The sequence below is a fragment of the Sphaeramia orbicularis genome, chromosome 24 (assembly GCF_902148855.1).
Source record: "Sphaeramia orbicularis chromosome 24, fSphaOr1.1, whole genome shotgun sequence".
Taxonomy (NCBI): Eukaryota; Metazoa; Chordata; class Actinopteri; order Kurtiformes; family Apogonidae; genus Sphaeramia; species Sphaeramia orbicularis.
Genome location: NC_043979.1, coordinates 35300299 through 35315381, shown reverse-complemented (window position 1 = coordinate 35315381; position 15083 = coordinate 35300299). Strand labels below are relative to the sequence as shown.

The 15083-nt window shown below is 37.2% G+C and overlaps 1 protein-coding gene across 1 annotated transcript; it reads left to right on the top strand.

The window, feature by feature from the left end:
* Nucleotides 1–710: 710 nt before the first annotated feature.
* LOC115415298 (single-minded homolog 1-like) lies at nucleotides 711–14183 on the top strand. Its single transcript, XM_030128818.1, has 12 exons — nucleotides 711–764; nucleotides 1529–1957; nucleotides 3735–3817; nucleotides 3899–3988; nucleotides 4141–4249; nucleotides 4522–4607; nucleotides 5318–5517; nucleotides 6087–6193; nucleotides 6329–6476; nucleotides 10596–10752; nucleotides 12005–12392; nucleotides 13441–14183. The coding sequence occupies exons 2-12, from the start codon at nucleotides 1783–1785 to the stop codon at nucleotides 14181–14183; spliced, it is 2286 nt and encodes a 761-aa protein (XP_029984678.1). The 5' UTR covers nucleotides 711–764; nucleotides 1529–1782.
* The last annotated feature ends 900 nt before the right edge of the window (nucleotides 14184–15083 follow it).

Here is a 15083-nt window from a genome sequence, read left to right as displayed (position 1 = left end):
AGTGGACATTTTTGGAACTCCAAGAAAAATAGGTTCATAAAAAAAAAAAAATTCAACTGCATTGTTTTTTTGGGTTTTTTTTCATGTCTCAAGAGGAATAAAAACACTCAGGAAAAAAAATTCACTAAGGTTCTCATAATTCATGTATGAAAGGGTTAAATGCAATAACCTTTATGGGGTGTGATTTTATACAAGGAAACGTTTTTTTTCTGCACATTTACCGCAAAATACGCACAAAAAAAGGTCTTTATTCAGCTCTTCACCTGCAAAACGTTCCCTTACTGTGTTACAGACGTATTTATTTTATTCAGTTTGATCCATGATTTTCACGCTAATGACAAAAACACAACAAGATCACATCTAAGCTCTTTTCGGGCACGGCCAAGTGCCGCGCATACCTTGCCGAAACCAAATTGACGCCCACAGTAAGCGTCCAATCACGGAATAGATTTCAACGCTTCCGTCCAATCAAAGCGAGGTGCGTACACGGTGGGCGGGTCTTAAGCGGCTCCGGAGAGAGACATTGAGATAGTTGAGGAGAGGAGGCTTGTTGGGCACGAATGCCACTCGTTGCACGTCCTTATAATTTGGAGAGGTGTATGCAGCGCACGGTCCGTTCGCCTTTCCAGGTGGAAATCCGGGAGGAGCTGAAACCAAGCTTAACTGGGACGACTGGTGAACCCGGTTCAGGACAGGTGAAATTCCCAGCAGGCTGCCTGGAAGGCCACATCGATTCAGATGTAGGAAAATGTATCTGAGCGCGGGTAGGATTACTGCAAATAACATTTATGTTTACACAACTCTGTCAACTTCTACTGTAAAAATGTTATTTATTTTTTTATTCTTTTTTTTTTTTTTTTTAAACAACAGCTTAAATCGTCCACAGTTGCGTTTGTACCTTGTGCAGCTGCTTTCAGGAATCATGTTGGACCAAATGCCTTTTTTTTTTTTTTTTTTTTTTTACTTTACTGGACGTAGGGATCAGTACGTCTTATTACCTCAAACCAGGAGCAAAAAAAAACAAAAAAAAAAAAACAATATAGGCCCCAAAGCTGTAGAAATAACTCACAATGTATTTTATTTTAGTTGTTTTTTGTTTTTTAATATGTAAGCAACAGAAAACTGCACTTAAAATAAATTAAAAAATCTTAATAATAGAGATTAGATATTGTTAAATGCCTCTTTCCTTTATAAAATATTTTATTTTCTGCATGCAAGTATTGCTTGGGCACTGATTTTTGCAGTGATTTGCTGCTGTTGTTTATTTAGTTCTGGTGTTAATGTTTGCAGCATCGTGTTTTGTCAGAGATGCTGTTGTTTAACGCTTTAATAGCCCCTTCAGTATGTTTCACAACTGGTTTTGGTTGATGATTGACGTAAAATTAATTCATGGATTTCATTTTTCCAGAATCAGCTGAGGCCTGAATTAAACATTTAAAACAGTTGCATCATATCCAGTCTGTAGATGTATTGTATGTGATGCTTTATTTGTATTTTTTTTTGTTGTTTTTTTGTCTGTGTTTTGCAGGTAATGGATGAACTCCAGTTACAACAACACGATGGAGGTTTAACATTTACCAGCTGAACTCTTACTAACCGGAAGATTATCAGGAATACAGGGATATTCACACATTTTGGATTCGACGTTGTTGATGTTAAAAGAAGAAAAAAAAAAAAAACACTAGAAAATAAAACACCTACCATGACAAGGAAACCAACCAAACTGCTCTTTTGAATGACGAGCGTCTCAGATAAGGAGGAATCAGAGGAAAAACCACCGCAATGAAGGAAAAATCCAAAACTGCCGCAAGGACTAGACGGGAAAAGGAGAACAGTGAATTTTATGAACTGGCTAAAATGCTGCCCTTACCGTCGGCCATCACCTCTCAGCTGGACAAAGCTTCTATTATAAGACTGACCACAAGCTACCTGAAGATGAGAATTGTTTTCCCTCAGGGTGAGCGATTAGTCCACTTAACACACCGCATTCAACTCCATTTTTACAGCTGTCAACCCCAGAATAAACACCTTATTTAGAATATTTGATTTTATTATCAATTTATAAATGCTTGGATGTTAACAACACAAAACAGGACATTTAAAAAAAATTATATAGGAAAAAGATAAATAAATTCAGCAAATATTAAAATAAAAAAAAAAAAATCCTAATTTATTAATCACAGGATGGGAAATTATTGGTTGCAGCAACAAAACTATATACAATATAACATTAAATACACAGAGCAATGATTAAAAAAAAACAAAAAACTAAATTAAGCTTATTTAATAATGAATATGTTATCACAGCCTGAATTACTAAGTAGGCCTATTATTATTATTATTATTATTTTTTAGCTTTTATAATTAGCAAAATAAAATGTGCCCATGCTATTATAATACTTTTTTTTTTTAATTGTTAATGATTTGTGTTCTATTAAATACTGTTATGGCAGATTCAGTAATAATATGCATTAAAAATGAAATGATAACCAACTCTAACACGGATGGAAAATTCTAAACATAAAGTCGAAATGTTATAATCATTGAGTCGATACAAGGAGACCACATCTTTTTTTTTTTTTTTAATACAAAGTCTCTGCAGGTTTCTGTGACCGCGTGACTGAGAACAAGACGCAGCAATTATAAAAAGGTCCTGCAAGGTTTCTAATCACCTAAAGCCATGAAAGCACGAGGCTCACACACACACACACACACACACACATACACACACATATATATACACACACGCACAACAGTAGTCTCGGTTGCATGAGGAAGAAGAGGCCTGCTATAAAAGGTCTCCCATGAAATCACACGAGTCTACACATGAGTTAAACTGACAAATATATCAAATAGAACTGAGAAAGATTGGTTATTATTATTATTTTTTAATAATAAATGAAACAGACGCACATAATATTTGTTGAGGCTCTATATAACCTGTCAACTGGTGGAGTGATTTTAGGTTACATATCCGGCGGCGGAGGGATATTTTTTCATTTTCATTTATAAACAGGCCAGACGAACACCTAATTTATTAATAATACTTGTGGTTCAGGAGATTTCTGCAGAAAGAGCATGAATTTCAATGAGAAGCCATGGCTACTCCGCTGAAAATATGAAAAAAATAGTCCTCACATCTGGGTTTATATGCTTTAATGCAATAATAATAATAATAATAATAATAATAATAATAATAATAAAGCTATCATTATCTTATTATAGGGCTTATTATTATCTTTTATAATGCACGTCCAGATGTTGCAAAAACAATCATTCACCCCGTTGCTCTTGCACTTTGCAGCGATTTATTCTTCAAATATCCCCCTGCTTTTACAGTTATGTCATCCCTGCAGCTGTCATTGTGACACAGTTCATCCACACCTCGTAGACTTGACTGGAGTTCATGACAACCCTTAACCTCTGCAACATGTGAGACATATCCACGCATTACTGGACACTGTAACAATAAAAAAAAAATAGCCCCTTTTAACATGCACGTCCCCGGCTCGTGGTTGACAGCGGGTGCGCGCATGAATCCAATCAACAATAATAAAAAAAAAACCCAATAATAATAATAATAAAATAACAATAATAAAATAATAATAATAATAATGGAGTTTTTGTTTACATTACATGCATTTTACGCAGCAGTTGAAAGGCCTTTTTATTATTATTATTATTATTATTATTATTATTATTATTATTATTATTATTATTATTGTTGTCTTCAGGTCTGGGCGAGGCTTGGGGTCATGCAAGCCGCACGAGATCTTTGGACAATATTGGACGTGAACTAGGATCTCATTTACTGCAGGTACGTGAACGTCACACCGGTATACTCCTAATCAGCAACATAGAAATGAAAATGAAAACAGTTTTATTTGTGTGTTTGCAGACACTGGATGGATTCATCTTTGTGGTGGCACCAGATGGGAAGATCATGTACATTTCAGAAACAGCATCGGTCCATTTAGGACTGTCTCAGGTCCGTTTGAAAAGACTATCTTTTTTTTTTTTTTTCACATTATTTAGAATTTTTTTCAATATTTGCATGCTGTTGTTGATAATGCAAAGGAAATAAAAATAGATGAGAGTGATGGTCCGTGGGTCAGTCTTTACCCGAGTTATTCTCAACAGGTAGAGTTGACCGGGAACAGTATTTATGAATATGTCCATCCAGCCGACCATGATGAGATGACGGCTGTCCTCACACCACATCAGCCCTATCACTCACATTTCGTCCAAGGTAATTGCATTTTTTTTTTTTTTTTAAATATATATAATATTACGCACATGCAGATGCGTCAGTGTTATATTAAAATGCATTCAGTCAGTCTGTTTACCACATGTTTACAAATAAGACACAAAAATATTCATGTAATTACTATTAGTGGTGCGTTTAATATTAATAGCGGTATGTATTCCTATCATCGGAGTTAGTAATTTATTGCTTATCCAATTTTTTTTTTTTTTTCATTATAATTATTGGCGCATTTTTTTTTTTTTTTTTTTTTGCAGAATACGAAATGGAGCGCTCTTTCTTTTTGCGGATGAAATGCGTACTGGCCAAAAGAAATGCAGGCCTCACTAGTGGCGGATACAAGGTGTGTATTGGACATTTTAACCCTTTTATGCATGAATTATGAGAACCTTAGTCAATATTTTTTTCTTAAGTGATTTGATTCCTCTTTAGGCATGAAAAAAAAAAACAATTGAAATTTTGTTATGAATCTATTTTTCAAGGAGTTATAAAAATGTCCACTCAGCTGGATACCATGTGTTGAATTTTTGAAGCAAAGAAACATTTAAAACCCATCATCAGAAAGTGATAAACTGTGTGAAAACTATGAAATAGAAACATTTTTCATGCTGCTAATGCTTACATTTTTAACATACTCTAATACTAGTTATTACTCACTTCACAGAGATATGGAAAAAAAAAAGATTTACACTAAACCATGTTAGTGCAGATCAGGTTTATCAACAACAGCAAACTTACAGTAATGGTGTAAATGTCAGTGTATGGGATGATGCATAAGCGTCCACTGTGTTGGCTGATATGGAACTAAAACAACAAAAAACATGAATATATAAGAGAACAGCTGGAGAAGAACTGTCCACTGGAGTGACCACTATGCATGAAAGGGTTAATGAGCTGCAGTTAAATTATAATTTAAGATTTCCTGCTGAATTGATGTAAAATATGGAACTTCATTTTGCAATGTTAAATAAGATATGTTTTTTTTTTTTTTAACTAATAGCCTAATTTTTACCATTTATGTCCCTGTGATTTTATTTATTTCCATCCTCACAGGTGATCCACTGCAGTGGGTACCTAAAGATCCGTCAGTACAGTTTGGACATGTCACCTTTTGAAGGCTGTTACCAGAATGTGGGTTTGGTGGCTGTGGGACACTCTCTGCCCCCCAGTGCTGTGACTGAGATTAAACTGCACAGTAACATGTTTATGTTCAGAGCCAGTCTGGACATGAAGCTCATTTTCCTTGATTCCAGGTAAGAACCTTATGCTGTAATTATTCCGATCCAATCACTGTAACATGTATATTTTATGTTATTTGTGTGATTTATATCAAATTCCAATAATATATAATACATTCAAAGTCATTTTAAATCAGTGGGAAAAGGACAAATGGGGGTGTAGATGTTTTTCCAATTGATTGAATTGGGTTTGGCTTTGAGATGCTTTTAACATTGTTGTTATACTTTTAGTACCTTTTAAAAGTAATGGTGTTTCATATGTATGTTCTTAGTTTTAAGGTTGTTTTTAGTACTGACTTTCATTGTGTTTATGTATATTAGCATCAAAATATTAGCATTTTGTGTAACTTCTGCTGCTGCTGTCTTGGCCAGGATACTCTTGAAAAACAGATTTTTAATCTCAATGAGCTTTTTTCTTGGTTAAATAAAGGTTATTATATATATTTATAAGACTCAAACAAAAGGTTTGACATGGAAGAGGTTAAAAATGAATGAAATCGAAATCAGATCGTTATACAAATACAAATTGAAATTTTCTGTTTAACTCTGAATGTTGTGAAAATCTCTATTTCATTCGTTTCCAGGGTAGCAGAACTGACAGGTTACGAACCCCAGGACCTGATAGAGAAGACTCTGTACCATCATGTCCACAGCTGTGACATTTTCCACCTTCGCTGTGCACACCACCTCTGTGAGTTCCAAGTTATGTTCTAACAAAACGTTGCCTGTTATGTATCCTGCTACAACCACTGTGAGCAGACACGTCTCACATGTCTTTAAACGTACTAATTTCTATCTCCTGACGGATTTTGTTTTTCTCCTTCAGTGCTGGTAAAAGGTCAAGTCACCACTAAGTATTATCGTTTCCTGGCGAAGCATGGCGGCTGGGTCTGGGTTCAGAGTTATGCTACAATTGTTCACAACAGCCGATCGTCAAGGCCCCACTGTATAGTCAGTGTCAACTATGTCCTCACGTGAGTCACATTTTAATATTTTGAATTAAAATAAGGCAGGATCATTTCTAAGTATAGCTGATCTTAAGAGAATAATTCATTTAAACTGAATACCAAGATATACATTGTGTCTTTTTGAAAAAATAATTTGTGCTTATTAAGTGATTAGAATTCTAAAACTGTTTGACTATGACATTTATTTCAGACATTTTATTGCATTTATTGTATCTGAAATCCCTGAAATGACATAATCATAGTAACACAGGATTTATAGTACTATACTGGACTAAAAGCAAGTACATTTTAATGGTGTTTGCTGAAGGAACAGCATTGAATATTTGACTAGATTAATGAAAATCATATCAGACAATCTTATGATCCGTGCTTGAAGCTCACTCCAAGATATAATGGGTCTTTGTCTCTTGGAAAAAAAAAAATCCTTTTCTTTATGCCTCTGTAGCCTCTCTTTACAAATCCACAAAATACTGCGGCTGCAGGCTCAGGCTGTTGTATGTTATGAGAGCACAAAGCACACTAAGGCCCTTTGAGACAGCAAGACAAACACCAGGGTTGAACCCCATCAAAAAACCTCAACTGTCGCCATCGATCTGGAGTCTAAGGAAAGCAAAATCGATAAAACGGTGAACTAGGAATCGATAACTATCTCATAGCTGTAGCACATGTTGGATTTTCCTCGTTAGGTTTGGTTGATCCACATGTCACTTTCCTGTGTGTGTGCGCATCTCAGCGACTGTCTACGGGGCGCGATGCTGTGTTTGTACGAGCGCATGCATATGGCTGCACTCCGGGTATTGATTTTTTTCAATGCAGTAAGGAGAAAACAAAGTAACTACATTAAAACGACAGTGAATTTCCAAAGGTATAATTAGGTCTAACACAGAAGTATCCAAAAGCTCACACGTAGCTCCACCACAGAAAACAACTACATTAAAAAACAAACAGCAATTCAATCACCATGCCCTGACAGCATTTTATCCAAACGGGAATCCATTAATAAATCATGTTTGGAGGTTGGCTGGTGGCATATTTCAGACATGAGGGGCTCTGACATTGACCCTGAGGTGGAATTCGGCTAACACAGCTGAGTTTGCACAAAGGCCCAACATTATTGGCTCAGACATAAGTCAGCCAGGGCACAGATAGGATGCAGGACCAGCCACTGCAACTATACCTGCAAGAGCAAATAACACTCACTGTGTACTGGCTATCCAAACACAGCCTTTCCCCGAAGGTGTTGTACATAAAGAATGGGTCATATTTAGAGTCATATTAAAGAGGCTGGCTGTGCAGGGTCAGGGATGGGCCACAGGGTTGAAAATGCCAGGCAGCTGCTATTACATACTGTTGATGTGATAAGTTAAGAATAGGCTCATGTTTGCTGAACACTTGACACAGGAGCCTTTTCACTCCCTCGATAGTGACACTAGAATTGAGTTCAGCCGCAGGACAGTAGGTTAAAATGTCAAAAATGGCGCACATGCTGAATGCACATACAGTACACAAACCAAAACATGCTTGCAATATACACAAAGTGAATTTTTATACAATGCTTTCAGAGGAGGTTTCAGATAGTTTTAAAGTGTGCACTGACATGCATCTGTGTGTGTGTGTTTGCACATATATGCGCTCATGCTGCTTTTCTGGAAGTATTCTGGCAGTGGTTGTGCGGCAAAAAGAATGATTAACCTCTGTTTTTTTCTCATGCACTCAAAGCAGAGAAGTGGGAGGGCTTAATCTCTTGAACTTATCTTAAATGCTGTTTTCACATCTCATAGTCCACACATCAGTCATTTCATAAAAAGTCTGTTTGCAAAATAAGCTTTCTAGCTATCTATATTAAATATTGGCCGAGACGTCTGCTGCAGACTAATTACTGATTATGTCACATTGTGGTCAACTACAAAGTGACATAAGGGAGAAAGAAAGAAGGAATTTATAATCATACGTGAGACTCTAAATCAGGGGTGTCGAACTCATGTTAGTTCAGGGGCCACATACAACTCAATATAACCTGCAGTGGGCCGGATGATTAAAATAATAACAATAATACATAAATGATATCAATTCCATAATTTGTATGTCTAATTTCTATGTTTTAGAGTGAAAAAAGTAAAATTATATTATCAAAATTTTACATCCTTTAAAAAAATGTGGAAAAATATGAACAACCATGACCAAAATGAAATTTTGTTAAGAAAAAAAGTGCAGTTTTAACAATTTATGCCATTATTTGGCCTCAGCATCTCATTTTCACATGTTCATTACAACTTACAGATCACAGTGGATCTACAATTACACAAAACATTTAATAACAGACAATATTTTGGTACAATTATTCTTAATTCTTTTAAGACATTTCAGGTTGTTCATATTTGCTCAGGTTTTTCACATTTTTTGTAAAAGGCTAGTTTGTAAATATTAACATTTTTGTGTAATTTTACTTTATTTTTTACATGAAAACAAAGAGAAAAATTTTTGGTTTTCATTACTTATAGTTTATTATGATAGTATTTCACTGATCTGACCCACTTTAGATGCAACTGAACTAAAATTATTTTGACATCCGTGATAGTTAATATCTTCAGTGTAATTTTTGTGTTTCACTAATTCATCCCATTGGCCGGACTGGACCCTTTGGTGGGCCGGTTTTGGCCCCCGGGCCGCATGTTTGACACCCCTGCTCTAAATCATGGGTTTCAAACATGTGGCCCGGGGGCCAAAACTGACCCGCTGAAAGATCCAATCTGGCCCGTGGGATGAATTTACAAAGTACAAAAATTACACTGAAGATATTAACTATCAAGGGTCTCCAACTCATTTTAGCTCAGGTTCCACAATCAGATCAATATGATCTAAAGTAAAATAATAGCATAATAACCTATAAATAGTGACAACTCCATTTTTCTAGGTTCTAGGTTCAACAAGACTAGTTTTGCTCTTTTGAAGCAAAACCAGTCTAGTTGAACCTCGAAGAACTACCAAGAAGAACAATGACCTGGGCAAATGAGAAATTTAATGAGATACTGTTCTTATTTTAATTCCAAACTCCAAATTTTTAGCAATATTACACCTGTTACCAAATGTTTGTGTAACATTGTGTGTAACGCACTTGTACAAATGATAAATTGAGGCATAATATTGTTGATATTGTTTGTTTTTTTTCAGGTTATTCACATTTTTTGTGAAAAGATAGTTTGTAAATGTAAATATTTTCATAATTAATGCTTTTATTGCACTAAAACAAAGAGGAAAAAAGTAATTATAGGTTATAATGCTATTACTTTACTGGTCCGGCCCACTTGAGATCCAATTTGGCTTAACGCGGCCCCTGGAAGAGATGAGTTTGATACCCCTGCTCTAAATTATAATAATGTAAAAACTAAGAAATATCTAAGAAAAAAAAAAAATCACAATAAATCCCTTTTAAGACATTAACCCTTTCATGCATAGTGGTCACTACAGTGGACAGTTACTCTACAGCTTTAATCTTGTATATTCATGGGTTTTGTTGTTTTAGTTCCATATCAACCAACACAGTGGACACTTATGCATCATCTCATAAACTGCAATTCATACCATTACTGTAACTTTGCCGTTCTTGGTTGGTTCTTGAGTGGGAATCAATTGTTAATATTTATTTTTTGCATATTATCTCCATGAAGTGAGTAATAACTAGTATTAGAATATGTTACAATGTGAGAAAACATCAGATTAGCTGCATTAAACATGGTTTCATTTCACTGTTTTCATATCACTTTATGATATTGGGTTTTAAATATGTGTTTCTTTGCTTCAAGAATAAAATTCATGGTGTAGCTGAGCGGACATTTTTGTAACTCCATGAAAAACAGGTTGATTTAAAAAAAAATTCAATCACATTGTTTTTTTGTTTTTTTTTAATGCTTAAAGAGGAATAAAAACACTCAGGAAAAAAAAATCTTGATTAAGGTTCTAATAATTCATGCATGAAAGGGTTAATTATAACTGAGTAAAGCTGGCCAGACTACGAACTCAAACCAAAGTGACGCAGATATAAATACATACATGAAATTCACAGTAAGTAGCAGTTCAGAATTTTATTTTTATCTCTAAAATATATGCTTTTCTGTGTGTGTAAAGGGACACTGAATATAAAGGAATGCAGCTGTCCTTGGACCAAATGAGCCCCAGCAAACCAGCGTTCCCCTACGCTGACAGTCACAGTGAAGACAGGAAGAGCACCAAGTCACGCCTCTCCCAGGCCAAGGCCAAAGCCAGAGTGTCACCCTACCCACAGGTAATAAACAGCCTGTTTTGTTGAGCTAAATCAGGAGGAGCATCAGTGTACAAGCTTAAGATCAACCCATTCACAAGTATAGATGCTATAAATATGTTGTCATTGTGTGTTATTGCAAACCAGGGATATGTATCATCAACAATTCAGACCAATATAATAAACTGCATAATATATACAGGGTCAAAGTGCAATATATACTTATCTCTACCGTTTCTTGGTTGTTTGACATGCTTGTTTTTATTCTGTATATATATATATTTACGCTTTTTTTTTTTTCTTCTAAACTGTTTTGCACTACACACCACAAGAGAGTTGTCGCTTTTAATTTCGTTGTACATATGTATAATGACAATAAAAGCATTCTATTTTATTCCATACATGTGGAAAATGTGTGTTTATCAAGTGTTTTAATCGCTCATAGCTCTTTTTGTGTACCGTTTCTACAAAACAAATGCCTTATTAAGATGCATTATTAGATTAGATACAGGGTTCCAATTACAGAAAAATATCAAGGATTATTACCTCTGCCAAGTGAAACGGTGGAGGTTATGTTTTCATCTGGGTTTGTCTGTCTGTCTGTCTGTCTGTTAGCAAGATAACTCAAAAAGTTATGGACAGATTTGGATGAAATTTTCAGGAAATGCTGATACTGGCAGGAGGAATAAATGATTAAATTTTGGTCGTGATCTGGGGAGGGGGGCTTTTTTGTTTGTTAGCACGATAACTCAAAAAGTTATGGACGGATTTGAATGAAATTTTCAGGGAATGTTGATACTGGCACAAGGAATAAATGATTAAATTTTGGTGATGATTGGGGGAGGGGTCAGATTTTGATGAAATTTTCAGGGAATGTTGATACTGGCACAAGGAACAAATGATTAAATTTAGGTGGTGATGGGGTGTGGGGGTGATCTGCGCTCTCTGAGTACTTTTCTAGTTCAAAAATGTGATTAAAAAGTGCCTAAATGCTCTTTTCCTTAGTATCTTTCCAATCCAAAAACGTCTTGGAGTCAGGATGAAACCCCTGAAATCTCATCTTTGGTGGTAAATTTGTGGATTGTACACATCCTCGTACAGACTAAACCCCGTTCTCGTTTGTGATAAACTTGATCCTTTAATAACTGACGTTACACATATTTGTGGTTTGCAAAAATATACAATGACAGCCTTTTATTGTGGCAGATGGATTGTTAATTTTTTAGAAAGAGGTTCATATCACAAATGCTTACAGCTGTGATTTCTTTTCTTCCAGCAGTTCTCAGCTTTCAATCCAGAGCGTTCGGAGTCTGACCAGGACAGCCAATGGGGAGGGAGCCCGCTGACAGACTCTGCCTCTCCTCAGCTGCTGGATCCTGGTGATGCAGCAGAGGCATCATGCGCCTACAGACTGTATTCCGACTCGGGCTCCTTGTGCTACGGCCTGGGCCTGTCAGAAGAGGATCTCGCCCATGCTCAAGTGCATCCTCACACCACCACCTGTGACCGTGTGCGATGCCACAGCGGGCGCTACTTCCTGGGCACCCCCCAGTCAGGAAGAGAGATGTGGTGGGACGCCACACGCTCCGTGCTCTCGCTGCCAAAAACCTCTGTGGAGAACAGCGAGGGCTACGAAATCACATCCTACCATGGAGCCATTCACGGTGAGGTGTTAGGGTTGAGACCGCAACCATCTGTCTCTGAAAATAGCTCTGGCCTAGCTTCTCCTGGTAGCTGTTTTCCAAATGTTATTACGGGACATGCTAAGTTGTTTACGCCAGCTCTTGCCAGTGTGCTGATTGCTACCATCTGTTCAAAAATTGCCTGCAATTGAAAGCCAAGTTATTTCACATTTCACATCCTAAAACAGTGAAACTACCCCCACGGTGCTTGTGCCAGGACATTCAGTCTGACACACCATGATTCCATATGCATTTAAAGACTAATTTCATGCACTGCACAAACCATTCATACTATTAACAACTATCTCTCAAAACAATTAGAAGGAAGAATTATGTTTAAAGTGATTCACCTGGATTATAAAAGAAAGGCATAAAATTATATATAAAAGCTATAATATGCACCATTTCCATGATAAAATAACTAAAAATGTCAACATTATATTTGATGATATGCATACTTTCATTATTTCACGTTTCCAGCTGTATTCATATACAGAGAAAACATGCAGTTTTTCCTCACTGTAATTGCTTGTTTATTGGTTTTCTGCCAGTCTTGTCATATCACCTCACCAGCAAATGTTTAATGTTACTTGTATGTATTTTATTAGAATAAAATGACTCATTGTCAATATACAACAGTAACGCGAATAAAGATTCAAAACATTACCTTGCCAGTAAACATGATCACTGCTCACATCTCATTAGATACACTACAAACAAAAAGTTAAGGATATTTTTTCATTTTTGGGCTTTTTTTTTTCAGCGCTTTTTACTTGTTAATGAGCAGACAGTTTTATTTACAAATGGCAAAAATTACCAAAAAAAAAAGACAAAAAAAAAAGAAATATCCTTAACTTTTTGTTTGTAGTGTAGATCTACATCTGCAGTTGAAAACTCACACAATCCCAAAACGATTGTTTCGGTTAAGACCCCCCCACCCCCACCCCCCCTGAGGCACAACTTGCTGAGCATTTAATGCATGCTAATTTATGCACTGGTTTGTAATGTGTCCATTGAACTTTTCCCACAGGACGGAGTCACTGGGATGAAGACAGCGTTGTGAGTTCACCTGATGGCGGAGGGTCCACAAGTGACTCAGGCGAGCGTTACCATGGCGACCACTTCCGGGCTAGTCCTCGCGAGCCCAGTAAGATGGAGACCTTGATCCGTGCTACGCAGCAAATGATCAAAGAAGAGGAAAGCCGGCTGCAGCAGCACAAGACTCCGCTGGACATCTCAGGCCTGGCTAAGGCCCACAGCCCATGCTTCTCCTCTTCCCTCGCCCACCACTCTCAGCTCACCATGCCCAGCGTGGTGTGCAGAGGCCCCGGAGCCCCTAGCATTGACATCCCCTCTGAGCGCCTCCATCACCAGGACAGGGTCAAAGGAATTGGTTCCCATGACAATGATGAAAACACAACCAGCCCGGCTTCTCTGTCTCGTCTCAGCAGCCCCAGTTCTGATGGGATCCCCAGGTCAGGTCTGTCCCTCACCAAAGACTACTTGCAGACCGATCTGTCGCCCCACCCTTCACAACCACAGGGCAGCCCGTTGCTCTATCCAGCCCAGGAGAGGCAGCCACTGGACAGGCAAGCGGCTTATGCTTTGACTGGGTACTCACTGGAGCACCTTTATGACTCAGAGAACCTGCGGAGTTACTCAAGTTTAGCCTGTGGGGGGGTCCAGTACGATGTGGCGTCCCATGTTAGGATGCAGGCTGAGCAGATGCAGGCACATAAAGCCACCTCAGTTATCATAACTAACGGGAGCTGACCGTATCTGGTGCAGATAGGTCCTGTTCTCTAATTGGGGATGTTATAGTATGGTGTTGATGTATGCACAATCAACACTGATCAGGTGCTTGAGGAAAAAAAAAAAAAACTAGAACGTGAAAAAAGAAAAACGAAGGGGTGTCTGCACTGAGTTGATGGATTCTTTGTGGTGCGTTCAGTATAATTTGTGTTCAGGCCTGTTCTTAATCAATGAACCGCATTTTTAGAGAACCGAACAAGTGTTGACGAACTGATGTTTAATACGTCACCTGCCACAGGACAGATGTTTGCTCCATTACATAGGATTATAGTGTTATTTTAATGGCAGTGAACTCAATTCCCCTGCCTGGAAAAGGCAACTCGAGTTTGGAGTTTAGTTAAACATCAAGCTAGAGTTTCTGTCCCAATCATTTCATGCACCATTGGCTGTGTGAGTTAATCTGTCTTGGACATGATTTCCAAAGCCGGTAAGAAAATGTGTTGTTCCATTGCCCCTTCACCTGAAAACTCCATTGCACCGAGCATAATGTTTGACACACGAAGTGCAACATGGGAAAGGCAAAGCATTTCACTCTTGTAAGATGTCAATGTTTTCTGGTATTTATTTGTCAGTGGGCTGTTTTCTGTATGTGTCAATTTTCTGTCCGAGTAGAATCTTTACTGGTGACATTAAAAATAGTTATGGTGTTTGGTTTACACCGATATTAGATTGAAAAAAAAAAAAACGCAAATGTAAAAACAGAAAGGAAAAATGCTTCTGATATGTAAAAGTGTATAAAATGCTGGTCAAGTTGCGACTGTTGAATGTACAGTATACAGTATGTGAAATGTCCTCACACCAACCGATTTCTCAACCCTCTGACTGTATAATCAACTTAATGCTGTGGTCAAGACAATATTA